The 18,598-nt window shown below is 42.6% G+C and overlaps 2 protein-coding genes across 13 annotated transcripts in view; one reads left to right on the forward strand and one right to left on the reverse strand.

Annotated features, from left to right (window-relative positions):
* The window catches only part of insyn2a (inhibitory synaptic factor 2A), a 36,352-nt gene extending 24,812 nt beyond the window's left edge, over positions 1 to 11,540 (forward strand). For all 3 annotated transcript variants that reach the window (XM_020047213.3, XM_020047214.3, XM_020047215.3), the window contains one exon: positions 9,287 to 11,540. In XM_020047213.3, the coding sequence (XP_019902772.1) occupies positions 9,287 to 9,470 (184 nt within the window). In that variant the 3' untranslated portion in view covers positions 9,471 to 11,540. The remainder of the gene's footprint in view (positions 1 to 9,286) is intronic.
* The window catches only part of dock1 (dedicator of cytokinesis 1), a 263,696-nt gene that overhangs the window by 147,232 nt on the left and 97,866 nt on the right, over positions 1 to 18,598 (reverse strand). The gene's annotated exons all lie outside the window — the stretch shown is intronic.

Here is an 18,598-nt window from a genome sequence, read left to right on the forward strand (position 1 = left end):
TAATCTTAGTATTCATGGGAATAAAGTCTATTGAATTGAATGTTGGTGTATGTTGTTTAAGTACAAGAAAATGGAAGGTTTGCAAGGTTAGGTAAGTAATTACCGTCTTCATGACAAAAACTGTTTAGAGACCAAATACTGCTTTGCGAAACTGACAAATCTCAATCTTCCTCTCTCCTTTTCCATCTCTTCTTTGCTATCTCTCTTTGAAACAAGTCCCTTTTTCCTCTCCTTTAGCTTCTGTCCTTCCATCCCTCTCTTATCCTCATACTCCCATTATCTTCGCCGGCCAGTAAAGGTTCAAATTAACTTGGGTATGAATCAAATTGACTGCATGGTGCACATCACAGAACCAAGAGAAGCAGCAAAAACTATAATTGTAATTTACTCCTCTCTTCCTGTGGTGATCCAGGATGGACAGAGAAAGAGAGGAAGCAGAACAAGACAGAAAGGGATAAAAAAAAAAAAGAATATTGGAAAGGCATGCAAGGACTAGGGATGAAAGAGGATTTGAAAAGCATTACAATTTATTTTAAGAGCAAAGTGCTCTAAAGCACAGAATGTCTTGACGGCTTTGTTCATGAGAAAACCCCGTAATCCCAACATGTTGATATCGCCTCTAATATGCTGATCAGAGACCGAGATGTGTCTGAGGGGTTTCCAATGACGGCACCGATTCGGTCCAACCCCAGTGGTTTAACAGCCAGGTGATGGGGGAGAACTGTCGTTCTGGAGCCACGTCCTCCACTGACAGAAAGACAGCCACATCATCAGACAAGACCACTGGGGGAACCTTCAGTGCATCATCTCATACCTCGTCGGTTCCAACGGCAAAGTATGAAATGAAAACTACAGTCGCAAGTGGTCACGCTCAACAACTGGTGCGTCTGACAAGGCTAGTTTGACAGTAATCCAGGAGTACGGTGACAACCACATCCGCCCCATACTGACACTTACATATCGGATATGGGAAAATAGAAACGGAGGAATAAGGCCTAGCATAACATTCCACCAGTAAACCCACCACTGGGAAGGGTTGGGGAATCAATTAAGCATAGCTAAAGGCTGTGGAGCTGATTACATTATTATAGCCCATGGAAATTACACAGCTCAGCCGCGACGGGGAGAGTCTTCGGCTGTGGCGGGGGAGGAGGAGAGGGGGAGACAGAGAGGGATCTTTTCTATGGCGGCGTTGTGATGTTTTCTACAGAGAACAGGCGTGGATAGTGGCATGATTGTGGACTGTGGTGGCAGGCTGGAGCAGATAAGATGGCGATACTTGGACGGATGTGTGTGGATGGATGATGGATGGAGGATGGAGGACTTGAAGTGGTGGAGGATGGATGGATGTGGGTGAAGTGGTGGAGGACATGTGGCTGTGGGTAAATGTGGGCGGATGATGGATGTGGGTGAAATGGTGGATGACGGATGGATGTGGGTGAAGGGGTGGATGATGAATGGATGTGGGAGAAACACGAATGGATGTGGGTGTGAAATGTGTGATGTAGGTGAACGGCTGGAAGTTGGATGTATGTGGGTGAAGGGGTGGATGATGGACGGATGTGGGACGAAACACGAATGGATGTGGGTGAGTGATGTGTGATGTGGGTGAAAGGCTGGATGATGGACGAATGTGGGTGAAGTTGTGGTTGATGGATGGATGTGGGCGAAACACGAATGGATGTGGGTGAGTGATGTGTGTGAACGGCTGGATGGATGTGGGTGAAGGGGTGGATGATTGATGGATGTGGGTGAAGGGGTGGTTGATGGATGGATGTGGGCGAAACACGAATGGATGTGGGTGAGTGATGTGTGTGAACGGCTGGATGGATGTGGGTGAAGGGGTGGATGATTGATGGATGTGGGTGAAGGGGTGGTTGATGGATGGATGTGGGTGAAGGGGTGGTTGATGGATGGATGTGGGTAAAGGGGTGGATGGATGGATGGGTGTGAAGGGGTGGAGGACGAATGGATGTGGGTGAATGATGGACGTTTGTTGGTGAATTGGATGGATGGATGCGGCAAATGTGGGTAAATGGATGGATGAGGATGTATGTGGGTTAATGTGGGTTGTGGATGGATGAGGGTAAATGGGTGGATGATGGATAGATGTGGGTGAATGGGAGTGAATGGGTGAATGGAAAACAAGGGGTGGTAGCAAAACATAGGACGCAAGCAGGTCTGAGAGTTTTACTGAGATAAGAGACTGATAAGCAGCTAAGATGTGCATCAAGAGAGGGACATGGAGAGAGAAAGAAAGAGGGAGAGAGAGAGAGGGGGGGGGAGAGACGGAAAGAGACAGACGGGACGAGGCAAAGGTAGAGAGAGAGGCAGAGCGAGAATAATGAATCTTTTAATAAAGGCCTTTTGATGACTTTTTCAAAGAGAACATGATTATCTTTTGAAGTTGTCCCTTTGCTCATAAGTCTGCTTCAGATTGGGCTACGACTTTCTGAAGTACAAGTTTAAAGCTTTATAACACAGACTAGAAGTCTATAATAACTCATAAGCTGTTGTAACACCCTGTGGATGATGGTGTATTATATATTATAGTCTTACAGACAGAAAGCACAGGCAATATAGTCAATGCACACACTAGGCCAGAAGTTCAACACTCTCAAAATGTACTGCATTATGAAGCCATATTTGTATTTTGGATTCTTTAAAAAAAATGTCATACATTGCAGGTGTAGATTTTAAGTGAGGTAATTTTATAGTTCACTTTCCTGGTAACATGGTATTTCACACTGTCTGTATGTCATATTCGGTAAGACTTAATTTGGATAGTCAATCTGAATACGCGTTAAAGACCATCAATAACATTAATTACAAACCCATTTTCAAAAAAGTTGGGGCCCTGCATAAAAAGTATCGTAAATAAAAACAGAATGCAATTATGTGTAAATAATTTCAAACCCATATTCAATAGAAAATAGTACAAAGACAACATAACGAATGTGGAAAATTTGAAATGTTATTGTTTGCTGAAAGAGATATGCCCACTTTGAATTTGATTCCAGCAAGATGTTTAAAAAAAAGTTGGGGCAGAAACAACAAAATAAAAATCTAAACCTGGTGGAATATCATACAACTAATTAGGTCAATTGGCAATAGCTCAGTAACATGATTGGGTATTAAAAGATAATTCCAGAGAAGATCATTCCAGATAGTCTGTCAGAAGTAAAGATGGGGAGGGATTCACCACTCTATGAAAGACTGCGCAGACAAATAGAGCAACAATTTAAGAATAAAGTTTCTCAGAATAAAACTGCAAAGAGGTTTAGGATCTCATCATCCTCCACGGTACATAATATCATTAAAAGATTCAGAGAATCCGGAGAAATCTCTGTACGCAAGGGACAAGGCTGAAAACCAATATTGTCCGTGATCTCCGGGCCCTCGCGTGGCACTTAATTAAAAACAGACACGATTCTGTGGTGGAAATCACTGCATGGACTCAGGAACACTTCCGAAAACCATTCTGTGAACATTGTATTTCGCTGCATCCACAAATGCAAGTTAAAACCCCTACCATGCAAAGAAGCAACCATACATAAAGAGGATCCAGAACCCCCGCTGTTTCTCTGAGCCCAAGCTCCTTTACCATGGACTGTGGCAAAGTGGAAAACTGTCCTGTGGTCTGACAAATCAAAAACTTTTCGGAATCATGGACAATCTGTCCTCCAGACTAATGAGGAAAGGGACCATCTGGCTTCAATTCAGCACAGATTTAAAAAGCCAGCATCCGTGATGGTATGGGGGTGCATTTGTGCATGGCATGGGTGACTTGCACATCTGTGAAGGCACCATTAATGCTGAACAATATATACAGGTTTTGAAGCAACATATGCTGCCATCCAGACAACGTCTTTGTCAGGGAAGGCATTGCTTATTTCAGCAAGACAATGCCAAATCACATTATGCATGTATTACAACAGCATGGCTCCATAGTAAAAGAGTCTGGGTGCTAAACTGGCCTGCCTGCAGTCCAGGCCTGTCACCCAGTGAAAACATTTAGCACATTATGAAACAGAAAATAAAACAATGGAGACCCCAAACTTGTTTGAAATCCTATATCAAACAAGAACAGGAAAACATTTCACTTTCAAAACTACAGTAATTGGTCTCCTCAGTTCCCAAACGCTTACAAAGTATTATTAAAAGAAGAGGTGATGCAACACTCCACCCCATCTCAACTTTTTTTTGGACAATAACATTTTTCAATTTCATCGTGTGATAAGTTGCCTTTTACCATTTTCAATGTAGTAGTGGGATAAATAATATGCACATCATTGCATTCTGTTTATATTTTCATCTTACGCAGTGGCCCAAGTTTTTTGGAAACAGGGTTGGAACAAATCTATTTATTATACATTTATTATAAAACCTGACCCTAACCTTAGCAAACATTTATTATAAAACCTAAACCTAACCATAGCAAACATGAAACTTTTGAAACAAACATTTAAACATTTGAAACTTCTCTGGTCTTTATTAAATATGAAAATATTGTAGCTGACATTCATAACTGGGACATAAAAGTGGTATTAAGTGTGCCCATGTGACAAGGTTGTCAGTAAAATAAGCAGTTGATACGTCAGAGCTGATTTTATTTTTAATGTTTGACATGTGGCTGACCAGGGACTGAGCTAGCTGACAGCAGTAGAATGACACAGACCTGTGTGAAAGGGCGTTTGGGAAAAGTAAACATGAAACCAGCTTGTCAAACAGACAGTTTCCATGCAAAAACTAGGCTTAAATGAGAGTCTCAGATGCCAAAGTTTATGGTGTGTAGAAAGACATTTTTGTTTTTAACCTTTACAGATGGCTATAGCCAGTGTTATATAGCCAGGGTTTTTCAACATACTTCACAGGAAGCGGTAACGTCATGGGTGTGATTCTGGTGAGGCAAACAACTTGGCGGTCATCAATGTCGGATTCATCTCTCGTGCTCATACACATATAGACACATATACACGCACGCACGCACGCACGCAGTTAAGCCCAAACATTTTCATACCCACGCCAAATGTTGAGCAATAGTACATTTTTATTTGACCAATAGGTTTCTTCTGGCTGGAAATGACATAGATAAGTGACAAAACACGGTAACACATTATGGTGGAGATACAAATGAGTTTCCCCCCCCAAACGTTTACAAAACATTTCATGTCCAACATTATTCATACCCCCTGAAATTGTTGCACATTCATGAGAAAATGCAAGTTTCTATACCATTTAAAATCTTGCAATTTCAATCATGAGAGAGCATTCTAATCACCTATGAATTGAGAACAGCTGAACCGTCAGTTACTAGTCAACTGTAAGTCATGGCTAAAAACAGAAATAGTTACGTTATTCATTTGTATCGCCAGCACAATGTCTTACCGTGTTTTGTCACTTGTTTATGTCATTTCCAGCCAGAGGAAACCTATGGGGGGTGGGGGGGAACTGAAGACACACAGACAGACAGTAATCTATTCACTGTTCAAATATTGACTTGAGAGATGTTGAGTGTGTTTAAGCATTTAACGACTGTGAGACAATAGAGCAGAGATCTGCGGAGAGATGTTTCAAGAGAGCCAGACACTAAGACAGCACTATCCGGCAAACAGGAGACTCGCCAGGCATACTGGACATATGGAAGGTATAAGCTGGAGGTCATTACATGTTTAATGCATGGAGCTGAAGTACAACCACCCCAGGGTTCCAAGGTCAAGTCAGTCCGGAGACATCCCTTTGCCCTTCAGGCGCACAGGCTGGGGGGTGTCATGGATCTGAGCGGGGGGGGGGGGGGGGGGTGAGCAGGGAAGAATACACAGATTCTGGACGCCGTGGATGATAAAGCTTCAAGTCTGCATATTGACAGGTATCTGATACAGATTTGGCCAAACACATCGGCACATTCCGTAAATACGTGGTTAAACGTGGTTTCATGATAGTAACATGCAGCCAAGCATCCGACACCAAAGCGGTACTGAACCAAGCATTCAACACCACAGCCGTACTGAAACAAGCATCCGACACCACAGCCATAGTGAACCAAGCATTCAACACCACAGCCGTACTGAAACAAGCATCCGACACCACAGCCATACTGAAACAAGCATCCGACACCACAGCCGTAGTGAACCAAGCATCCGACACCAAAGCCGTAGTGAACCAAGCATCAAACACCACAGCCGTAGTGAACCAAGCATCAAACACCACAGCCGTAGTGAACCAAGCATCAAACACCACAGCCGTAGTGAACCAAGCATCCGACACCAAAGCCGTACTGAACCAAGCATCAAACACCACAGCCGTAGTGAACCAAGCATCCGACACCAAAGCCGTAGTGAACCAAGCATCAAACACCACAGCCGTAGTGAACCAAGCATCAAACACCACAGCCGTAGTGAACCAAGCATCAAACACCACAGCCGTAGTGAACCAAGCATCAAACACCACAGCCGTAGTGAACCAAGCATCAAACACCACAGCCATAGTGAACCAAGCATTCAACACCACAACCGTACTGAAACAAGCAACAAACACCACACCTGTACTGAACCAAGCATCAAACACCACAGCCGTACTGAACCAAGCATCCGACACCAAAGCCGTACTGAACCAAGCATCAGTAATATTATGTGAAATAATCAAACAAAACCATAGTAATACAGATCAGCCTTGGGTCAACTAATAAACAATGTAACAAAAGAAAGCTTCCCTACAACCAAATATTAAGGATCACCCTTTAACCTACCTGGAACCAACACAGGGAGATGTCCCCAATGACACCCTATTCCCTGCAGTAGGCTCAGGTGGTGAATTACCCAGGAAATAGGGTGCCATCTGGGACTTAGACACAGGAACACAAGCGTTGGATTTATGACAGTTGAATTTGTTTAAAGGCTCTAAACAAAGCAGTTAATTTGTTAGTATACTTTAAATAGTGACTTATTCACTAGTGTAATTAAAGGGCTCTATACAGAATTATTCATTTACTAGTGTAATTAAAAGGACTCTATAGAGTGATTAATTCACTAGTGTAATTAAAGGGCTCTACACAGAATGATTTATTCACTACTGTAATCAAATGTTCCATAAAGAGTGATTTATTCACTAGCATAATTACAGGGCTCTATACAGAGGGATATATTCACAATTGTAAACTGTGTGGCACAAACGTTGAATGCTAATTGGCTGACAGCCAGTTGAGATCGTAATACCATGGGTATGACATAAGATTACATTTCACTGCTCTAACTCTGTTGGCAACTGGTTTGTAATAGTAATAAGGAATGTATATTGCCAATATACCACGGCTAAGCTTGGTGTCCATGCATTCTGCGAGGCATGGTGCCTGAGAATAGCTCTGAGCCATGATATATTGGCTATATACCACACCCTCTTAATGCCTTATTGCATTAAATATATGAGACAGGCTCAATACAGTGGGATTCATTAATTCATAATTCACAAGGCTCAATCTATTTGATTAATTCTCCAACAACTAGCATGCTCTGTTCAGCAAGGTTGGTCTGTTACAGAAAAACGTGTAGACCTGTGTGTTGGTGTGTGCGTGGGTAGAGTAAGGGAATGTACAAGTATTACAGGGTTTAACCAGTCATTCCTGTCTTAACATTAGCCAGTGGCCAGCATGTTGGTTTCTTTAAACTAGAGAAACTACAATTAAACTAGAGACCGGGACTGAAGTGTATTCATCTTTCAGTACACAAAACGCATCAGTGAAATACCCGCTGTTGTTGAAACTTTCGAGAAACCCAAGGACAGACACTTGTAGCCGGCCGTTGTGAGGTGGTCAGAACAGATTCGTCCCCTCCATCTTATGCCTTGGACTAAGAGGTCAAAGTGACCGGCGCTGCCAGTTCTGGTACGCAGCCTCTTCGCCGGGCCCTCTGGCACCATCCTGGTTTGGTGGACTAAAGCCCTTCTACACTTTCAGCGATGGAGGGTTTTAATCTGTGTTTGCTTTAGCGTTGCCTGGAAATCAGATGTGTGGGGATTAGAGGAGCTGTGGATGACGGCACGGGGGAGGGGGGTGGGGAACTCAAACACAACAGTGGTTACACCATTGAGGAGGGAGGGGTCAATACAGAGGATCTCAAATCTCAGCCAGCCATTCCATGTGTTTCCCGAGCTACAAAACCTTATTAAGCCTATCAACAAATCACAAAACTTTAATTAAACCTACCAACACATCGCTTAACCTTGATTACGGAATCAGGTCGACAGTTAAGGGTTACAGTGAAACGTTAAAACGTCTGGGAGCCCCTGAGCACAATGGACGGGTCGGAAACCACATCATGGCCCTGTTGCCTACCTTCAGCTGCACCTGAATAGTTAGTGTTCCACAGTAGCTTGCTGATGTCCATTCTATGCAAAACAAACCCACTACTGGCCTTGAGGCGTATTCAAATTGTGAATTCCAACAGAAGGAAACATGCATTGACAGTCCATGCACAATCCATATCACAATGGAAAGAGAAAAGCAGTTTCAAAGGCGTGGGGGATCTTGGATTTCTAAACCTTCTTTAATTATTTCCAAACACTCAACAAGAACTGAAGCATTTTGAAGCCAAAGTTTTTACTGTGACTACAAAGGGGGAGTGGGACTAAATGTTTCACCAGTGAAATTCAGTACATACACATAGCTGTGTTTTAGAGGCGGCTGTATAATTACATTTTAAGTCATTTTAAGTCTCTTTAAGTCTCCAAAACGGAGTTATTTTACATTGAAGCCGCAGACCTCCGATCACCCAGGCGTCCTTTCCCGATGGCAACATGTTTTTTTCCTGAGCAAACACTGACAAACAGCTCTCTGAATGCATCATGAAAAAACACTATCTTATGTTAGCAACTTTCACCACAGTTTTTGTTTTAAGTGAATAAATGTAACTTGAATGCCATTACAATCATGTTTAAATGGATGCTAATATTATGATAAGTATGTGAATGTTTACATTATCATATGTATGTGATTATTTACCCTATCATATGCAAGTGAATATTTACATTATCATATGCAAGTGAATATTTACATTATCATATGTAAGGAATATTAATATTATCACTGTTAAGTGGATACCAATACAATTATTCAGATTATTATTAATACTATCATGTCTAAGTGGATATTAATACAATCGGGTTTACAAGGATATTAATACTATCATGGGTAAGTGGATATTAGCGGTTGCAATGCAAATCTGTCTCTGAATCTCTGTTCGCATAACAGAGTTGATAATTTTTCTCTCTGCTCTTGCTCTCTGTATTCCAGTGTGGAGTTGGACTTCAAGCAGCAAGAGGATAAGCTACAGCCCCTTATGAAGAAGTTGTGCCCCCAGGACGACTCCCACTTTTCCTCTCTGCCTTACCCCCATGAGGCCTTCACCTCTACCCCTAAGCGCAAGGCCAAAGCTGACTCCAAGAAGCACGCCAGGTGGAAACTCTGGTTTCTCTGAAACAAGGAAGACAGCCACCTAGCCCTTCTTGAACATGAAAACAACCTCCACACCCTCCCAAACAGGAAACAACCCATAAAACCCTACCAAACAGCAAACAAAAGTCCACAAACCCCTCACAAATAGGAAACACAACACTCTAAACCATCCGAAACAGGAAACAACCCAAACCACTCACAAATAGGAAACACTCTAAACCATCCAAAACAGGAAACAACCCAAACCACTCACAAATAGGTAACAACACTAAACCATCCAAAACAGGAAACAACCCAAACCACTCACAAATAGGTAACACAACACTAAACCATCCAAAACAGGAAACAACCCAAACCACTCACAAATAGGTAACACAACACTAAACCATCCGAAACAGGAAACAACCCAAACCACTCACAAATAGGAAACACAACACTCTAAACCATCCAAAACAGGAAACAACCCCGAAACCCTCCCAAACATGGAACCACCCCCAAACACCTTCCAAACAGTAAATAACACCCTAAACCCGCCCCACACGAGAAACCCAACCCCCATGCACCATCCCAAACAGGATCCACAAGCTGCAAAACCCCTCCCAAAAACCTCAAAACACCACACAAACTAGAAAGACGACCCATACACCACTCCCAAACAGGAAATGCGACCCAATAAAACCCCTCCCAAACCCCCTAAACTCATCCCAACCAGGAAACAATCCGCCAAAGCACTCCCAAACAGGAAATACAAGCCCCTAAATCCATCTCAACCAGGAAACACCACATTAACGCACTCCCAAACAGGAAACACCACCCCCTAAATCCACCCCAAACAGGAAGTAACCCACTAAAGCACCCCCAAACAGGAAACACAAACCCCTAAACCCATCCCAACCAGGAAACACAACCTCCTAAATCCCTCCTGAACAGGAAACACAACCTGCTAATTTGTTCCTGAAAAGGAAATATGGATCCTCGATCGTGAAAGGAATAATATCTCCCCTCATTACACATTCTCTTATATGTCAGAGAGCGCAACGAGTCAACGGCTCCATCTGCACTATGAGTAGAAGGGACGAGTGCTGCACAGGAGTGACTTCACCTATTGGATTTCTGAAGACACTGGTCTCAACTGAGTCAGCAGGATTTAAGCACCATTCAATCTATATATCTATTTATTCATTATTCATTTGTTCTCTTTGGATTTTGGATCCCAACCAAAAGGCTGTTTTTGGGTATGGTAATGTAAGGCATCTCTACAAGTGAGTGCTTCAAATTCTGGATAATATTGAACTGACTGGACTTTGGAATGAACTGTATGATCTGTGAAAGAAAGCATAGCACAGATTTCCCCCAGATCATTTTTGACATAGTTTGTCACCCCCGCTCAAAAAAGAATGGATTGAAAGTTTTGTTAAGAGATTTCCCTCAGAGCAGGGCGTGAAATTACACTGCAGCAATTTATTTGCAGATAAGCAAGGTGAGAAGACAACATTGGACTCTCTCAACAATTTATTTGGATTTTTTTTCTTGCTCAGTAGACTCTATAGCAGTGGAAAGCCATTCATTTATTGGTTAGTTCCGTGACAACCGTCTCTCTTGCTCTATTTCTGTCACATTTCTACTCACATGTCAGGACTTGATCTTTAATTGTGTTTCTTCATTACCTTTAATCTCACCTCGTTGAAGGTATGGAGATGAAGGTATGGACGACGGTTATCAAGCATGACGCTCGTTTCTTGATGGTCTAAGAACTACAGCAATGGCATTTCAGCATATCGGCTAAAGCACAATTTATTAAACAACAATGTTCAGGAAGACTTTTCTCCACCGTGACTAAAAATACTATTTTGAAAATTCCCATCATGCAATATGTATAATGGTGATCTAACAGCAAGGAAAGAATGAAGAAGACCTTTAGGATTACAACTCTAAACAGGAACAAGGATGGGTCTTGAAGGAGACATGCATTTATTGGAGGTGAATTATAAAATGTCTTTATCTGTATCTTAAATGTCTTCTTGCATCAAATGACTTTGAAATGAGGATTAGAAAAATAACACTTATTTTCTTATATAAATATTTGCAAACATAGGCATCTCAATGTGCTTTTTTTCTACACGGATATATTGACTGAAATATCACTTTAAAGTTTGTTGTATTATAATATGTTGCTGTGAATGGGGCTATCCAGAAGTTCAGGTGGAAATTACAAAGGACATTCTAAAATCTACTTCCTTGTCTTATTTTCCCCATAGGAATGGATAGAGGACTCAATTTGGACATATAGCGTTTTAGCAATACGTATCAACATTGAGGGTGTCTACACCCCTAAAGCAGCCAAGTGGTTGGGACCCTTCATTGGTCATTCCGTCCTGATGGTTCTGGTCATCATGAGGCCTTAGCCAGTGAAAGGGAAAACTGACTACTCCAAAATGGAGACTGCTTCAGTGGCATTGGCCTGTGTGCTCAGAGGTCACAATAAGGCTGACGTGGTGTTTCTGACTCTATCCATCTCTACGATCCTCACCTGGAAAATAGCTTTAGTGTTTTTGGCGGTAGAGAGAAGTGCTCATGCATCTTGTAAAACAGAAGGGGCTGCCCCGTTATCGACTACTACCGATGATGCTCTGTCGGTCTCTCACAGTCACACGTAACGTCCCAGCTGCAGGCTAAGTAGCAAGGAAGCCGACTGGTGCTGTTCTTTCACCTTGCATGTGCTCAATCAAATAGAAATAGGCAGCTCAAAATGTATTTAATTGGACCTTTATTTTGAAAGGAAAGTCATGTGATCTCTTTATAGCTCTGGTTTTAAAACTATACACATCTATAGAGTAAAAGAAGCAAAGGAAAGGATCACGAAAAAATAAAGCCATGTCATCTTTACAACCGGACAGTTGAGGTCATCTCCATTTTAAGGTAAGCAAGCCCCTTCATGTTTTTAAAAGCGTAAAGTTATTAATGGCGATTTATCACCACCTGCAGTGCTGGAGTCCTAAACCAAATAGTGCGCAATTGGTCGACAGTGAGTGATTAAATATGCCATTTAAAAACCATATGCAACTCAAATTAAAGACAGAGGTCTGGTCATTGGCAGACCACTCCCAACCCATGGGATTCCCCATTCAGTGGACTACCTGAAATTGACAGACGACCTCAATGAAAAGGTTGAGGATGAAATGGGTTTAATCCAAATCGGGTCCTCTATTCATCTCCTTGGCTCCTAATCCACCCACACAAACATGCACACACATACGAAAAACTGTATCCTAACACCCACTTCACAGTAATGGGTGAATCATAACACCCACTTCAGAGTAATGGGTGAATCCTAACCCCCACTGTAGACTAACGGATGAATCCTAACCCCCACTGTAGACTAGCGGATGAATCCTAACCCCCACTGTAGACTAACGGATGATTCCTAACCCCCATTGTAGACTAACGGATGATTCCTAACCCCCACTGTAGACTAACGGATGATTCCTAACCCCCACTGTAGACTAACGGATGATTCCTAACCCCCACTGCAGACTAACGGATGAATCCTAACCCCCACTGTAGACTAACGGATGAATCCTAACCCCCACTGTAGACTAACGGATGAATCCTAACCCCCACTATAGACAAACGGATGAATCCTAACCCCCACTGTAGACAAACGGATGAATCCTAACCCCCATTGTAGACAAACGGATGAATCCTAACCCCCACTGTAGACAAACGGATGAATCCTAACCCCCACTGTAGACTAACGGATGAATACTAGTGCGAATGAGCCTTCATAACAGAATCACCTGAACCTTCAAGGTGCGTTGCACTCCTGAACCAGGCAATCTGTAGCCAAGCCTTGCATGCTTTTTACTAATGTCTTAAGAGGCCCGCTGACAAGATTTTCTAGCTTTTTAAGTCCAAAACAAAGAAAAACATTATTTCAATAAAGGATATTTAGGACTTTTTAAGATTGTCAAAATGGACATTTATTGTCCATCATTATCTCATCCATTAGAAAGGAATCAATTAATTGTAGTCATTTGCAGAATCACTATTTTGTTCTTAAACACTGTACAGTGAGACTATTACTAGGAGGATTACGTTGTTGTCATTGTATAGCATCTAATAGGGCTAATGCAGTTTTACCGAGTGGGCTTGGCAGTGGCCAGACATTTTACAGGAATGACAGTATAAAGTGAACATCTAGCCAGCGAGACCAAGATAAAGCCAAAAACAAACAATGCCCAGCAGAACATACAGTTTACAGCCAGTGGTTAACAACTGAAGAGCATGAAGATGAATTCACTGGTACCAACTAACTCAGCAACAACATAAAGACACACTTAGGTACAGTGTCGGAATCAACTGGTACGCAAAGACTGTTACAAATGCTACTGGTATGTCTGGAATCAACTTGTAAGCTACAACTGCTACAGATAGGAAAACTGACTAGATACACTAACACTGGTATAATTGCTACTGGTAGTACTGGAATCAACTGGTATGTTACACTACTAGTATAACTGCCACTGTTAGAGCATGTATACAACTGAAATACAAGTAGTATTAAATATATTACTGGCAATTATTACTGCTGCCAGTGAGTATGGCATAGTTGTATACTACTGGTATACTATAAATATGATATATTTACAAATTACTTCTAGCTTTTAATGTTACTGGCAGAGATGATGTATTGCTGGTGTACTGCTGGTGTACCACCGGTATACAAGTAGTTCTTAAACAAGGTATATTGCTGGTATTTTTTTACAGTTGCTGATAAGGAGTGTGAACTGCTGGTATAATACTGGTTTTGCTATTACTGGCAATGGCGGTGTACTACTAGCATTAAACATTGTATAAAAATGGCATTTATTACCATTACTGGTTTACTGCTGGTATACTACTGGTATGATACAGGTATTAAACTTGGTATATTACTGAAATGTATTACTGTTACTGATATAGATGGCGTATGGCTGGTATACTACTGGTATAACACTGGTGTTAAACAAGATATTACACTGGTTTGTATTACTGTTACTGGTAGGGCGGGGGTACTACCAGTGAAGTACAACACTGGTATTTAGACATGACATTTTACTGGTAAGTATCACTGTTACTCACACACAAGATTACTGGTACTACCAGTAAACTACTGGTACTATACTATCCACTTCCATAACTAGTCCCATAGTCACCACCCCCTATACCTTCTGTTATGTAACTCATCACCACTCCATCTTCTAGTAGGGAGAAGGAGTAGGATTCCTCTCCAACTGTTGTCCTACAGCGTAAACAAGATAAATGTATGTCCATCTGTATTCCTTAAAGAAGTGCAATTGATTGACTTACAATGTGCAATACTGTGTATTTTCTACTGTTTTTAAAAAACAAATAGAAAACTGAAGGCATTTAATATATAAAAATAAAATGTTCATCGTTTACAAAATATGTCCTTGGTAGGTCATTGAAAAACAACGATGTTGTACTGAAATATCTACAAGTACAAGCAGTGAACACGTCTGGCCTGGTGGACCGAAGAAACCGTAAAGCAGTATTAAAGCTTGTTTATCTGACCTCCTCAGGATCATACTGGGGGAACAACTAGGAATGAGCAGGAGGCTTGGCTGGTTTCAAACACTACAGCCAAATTGACTAGCAGCATAGCACAGCCACACGCTAACATCACTCAGATTCAAGAGCCTTCAAGAGTCTTCAGTACTGACCCATTTACCCCATTAATGTCCTCTCTTTCATTCTCTCTCGTCAGTCCACTATTCAATAAGCAAATCTACTCGAAACCAAGTTCTAATCAAGTATCTCTGGTGAAGATGTCTGAACGCCCGGTGACGTCAAACAGGCTACCAGGCAGATTAACAGAAACAGGCCGAAACGCCTGACTCTCTGGAACAATGGAAGAACGACACAGCCTTCAGCGCTGAGGTAAAGATGAACGCCTGCTCGCCCGACTCTAGACATTATGATGCCAGCCATGTCTCGCCACCCTCCTCAGCCCAGCGCTGCTGCAGTACAGGGACGAGGACAGAGGGAGCGGGTCTGGAGCGGGCCGGACCGTTAGTCACTTTAAACAACGCATCACAACACGTTTGCATTCATCGCAGTTTAATTCTCAGTCGCAGACAGTTGTCTGTACCTGCCCCCCGCAAAAAAAAACAGTTGCTTATTCTGCAATGGCTTGTTTTTAGCACTAGCAACCGTGACTGATTTATGGGTCTTGGCGTGCGGCGCGTTTTAAATATGGAACGGCTGCAGGACTGACATTCATAACGGCCCGGGCGACGGCATTCTGCAGCAGTGGCGCGGCGTCCCCGGCGGCTCCCGGCCACACTGACGAGGGCAACGCGGCGAGGCGGACGGCAGACACACTCCGCGGCACGGAGCGGACCACAGCTGTGACGTGGTCGCGGCGGTTGCGCGCAGTGGGCCGCAGCGTAGCAGCACTGTCAATCCGTAACTCCCAACCCCCCTCCCCCCCTCCCTCCCTCCCTCCCTCCCCCACGTCCGCTCACACACTGCGGGAGAGGGGATGAATGGGAATGAGGGGCTGCAACATCGCGGAGACGTGGAAACTCCGGGCATCTGAAATGAAGGGTTCAGCAGGCTCAGCGGAGACAGCCTCCGATCTGGTTTTTGGACATTTCTGACCTCGATTAGGCTGACACAGAAGGATGCCACAGGCCAAATGAACACACATGAATACCAAGACGGTGCTGCCGATCTGTTTACCATATCAGGCTAACACACACACACACACACACACACACACAGAGAACGGCCAGCGTTGCTAAGAAAACCTGACGCAATCACTTGGAACACACTCCTTAACTCTGCATTTGAGCTACTGAGAAAGAGATAGAAAAGGAGTGATGAAAAGAGCCAGAGAAAAGAGAGAGAGAGAGAGAGGGGGAACAGGGAGGAAAGGGAAGAGGTGTTGAGGAGAGAAGGCTAATGCATGAATCTAAATCTAAGGCGGTGTCTGTCTGCCAGCCTCTCCGCTCAGTGGAACAAGGTCAGTCAGACCCTGTCAGTCTGCATCACAACCACAACCCTGCCACATGGCACAGTACCGCAATACACACGCACACACGCACTCACGCATGAAGACACACACACGCACGCGCACACAGTCATGCACAGTCATGCACAGTCCTACACACGAGTGAGCAACAGCAACAAGATGTATAGCATGTTGTTGTGTCTATAGGACCCCCTCGAAAATAAGATGCTACATCCCAAGAGGCGATCCTAGGAATAAATTCAATCTAGTAGAGGTATAACACCTGGTCCTGACTGCTGTAGCACCTGGTCCTGACTGCTGTAGCACCTGGTACTGACTGGTGTAGCACCTGGTCATGAGTGGTAAAATACCTGATTACCTGGAACTGAGTGGTGTAGTAGTCAGTTATAACGGACTACTTTACTACCTGGCAGTGATTAGGCCATCCACTATCCTCTAACTGAGGCTCAGGGCCATTAAAAAAAATCTACCTTGTTGTTATTGATCATGGAAAAAAAGATGTACTGCAGCTTTACGTTTAGATGCAATGCTCGAGAGACCGAGAGATAAAGTGTTCATATATGTGTGTGTGTGTGTGAGTGGGACCTTATGAATGGGATCACGGCCATACTCTGAAGATATCTATATATCAAGAATGTCTAGAATATTCTGTGGAAGCTCAGATCAAGAGACGCTGGGACGAAAGGGGATGTTAGGCAACAAAAGATTTTAGTTAACAGTCCTCATTAACCGTATTCCAAACGACACATTCTTCATTGCATAAAACATACAACAGGGCACAGCAAGTTCCCTCAAGGGCAGAGAAAACAATGCTCCGTTGTAATTTAGGAAATGTTCAATAACGTGTACAGATTTTGAAAGTGGTCCCTGTTGGATTTTAACTTGTTTCTGGAGGAACGCGCAACTCTGCCAGTGCAAGGTTAATGTTAACGAAAGCCCACAAGGGATCTGCAGCAGTCCTGGTTCCCGGGTCAGGCCAAAGGCTGTTGTTCCTGTCAGACGGCGCCGCAACCCTGTGACAGTGGTGACACCTCACATCACCGTTGTCTCCATCAATTGCCACACAAGTACTGTACGTCTCGGACTCAGGCTTTGGACACAGATCTAGACCAAAAGATTTCATTTGGCAATGTAAACAGCGTCACATGCCAACAGATGCCTGGTGAATTGAACTGAGATTAAAAAAAAAAAGATAGAAGGCTAGGACAACAATGAGAGAGGTAAGGTATTCAGAGAGATGGCGATGGAGGAGTAAAGAGAATCATAGCTGACTGCCATTAGAGGCCCCATCCAACCATGTGTGGCTGTCACTTCAGTCTGTGGGATATGCCCAAGTCCAACGTTCTGGATTCAAACACACTCCACGACCATGACTGGCTGCTAACGGACCAGCTGATAACACTGTATTACCAGCGTGATTAGGTGTCCTGTTACCACTTAATATGTAATCTAGACTAATGTGATGAACAGTACAATTAACACCACATTGTATGTAATGCAGACTAATGTGATGAACAGTACACGTAATACCATATCATATGTAATGTAGACTAATGTGACGAACAGTACACGTAATACCATATCATATGTAATCTAGACTAATGTGATGAACAGTACAATTAACACCACATTGTATGTAATGTAGACTAGTGTGATGAACAGTACACATTATACCATATCATATGTAATGTAGACTAATGTGATGAACAGTACAATTAATACCACATTGTATGTAATGTAGACTAATGTGATGAACAGTACACGTAATACCATACCATATGTAATGCAGACTAATGTGATGAACAGTACACGTAATACCATATCATATGTAATGTAGACTAATGTGATGAACAGTACAATTAATACCATATCATATGTAATGAAGACTAATGTGATGAACAGTACAATTAATACCATATCATTTGTAATGCAGACTAATGTTATGAACAGTACACGTAATACCATATCAAAAGTAATGCAGACTAATGTTATGAACAGTACACGTAATACCATATCAAAAGTAATGTAGACTAATGTTATGAACAGTCCACTTAATAACACAGCACCATAGTTTGAGTTTAAACTGCAACTGCTAGCTAAGAGATATTGTTGCA

This window comes from Esox lucius, chromosome 6 (assembly GCF_011004845.1).
Source record: "Esox lucius isolate fEsoLuc1 chromosome 6, fEsoLuc1.pri, whole genome shotgun sequence".
Classification (NCBI taxonomy): domain Eukaryota; kingdom Metazoa; phylum Chordata; class Actinopteri; order Esociformes; family Esocidae; genus Esox; species Esox lucius.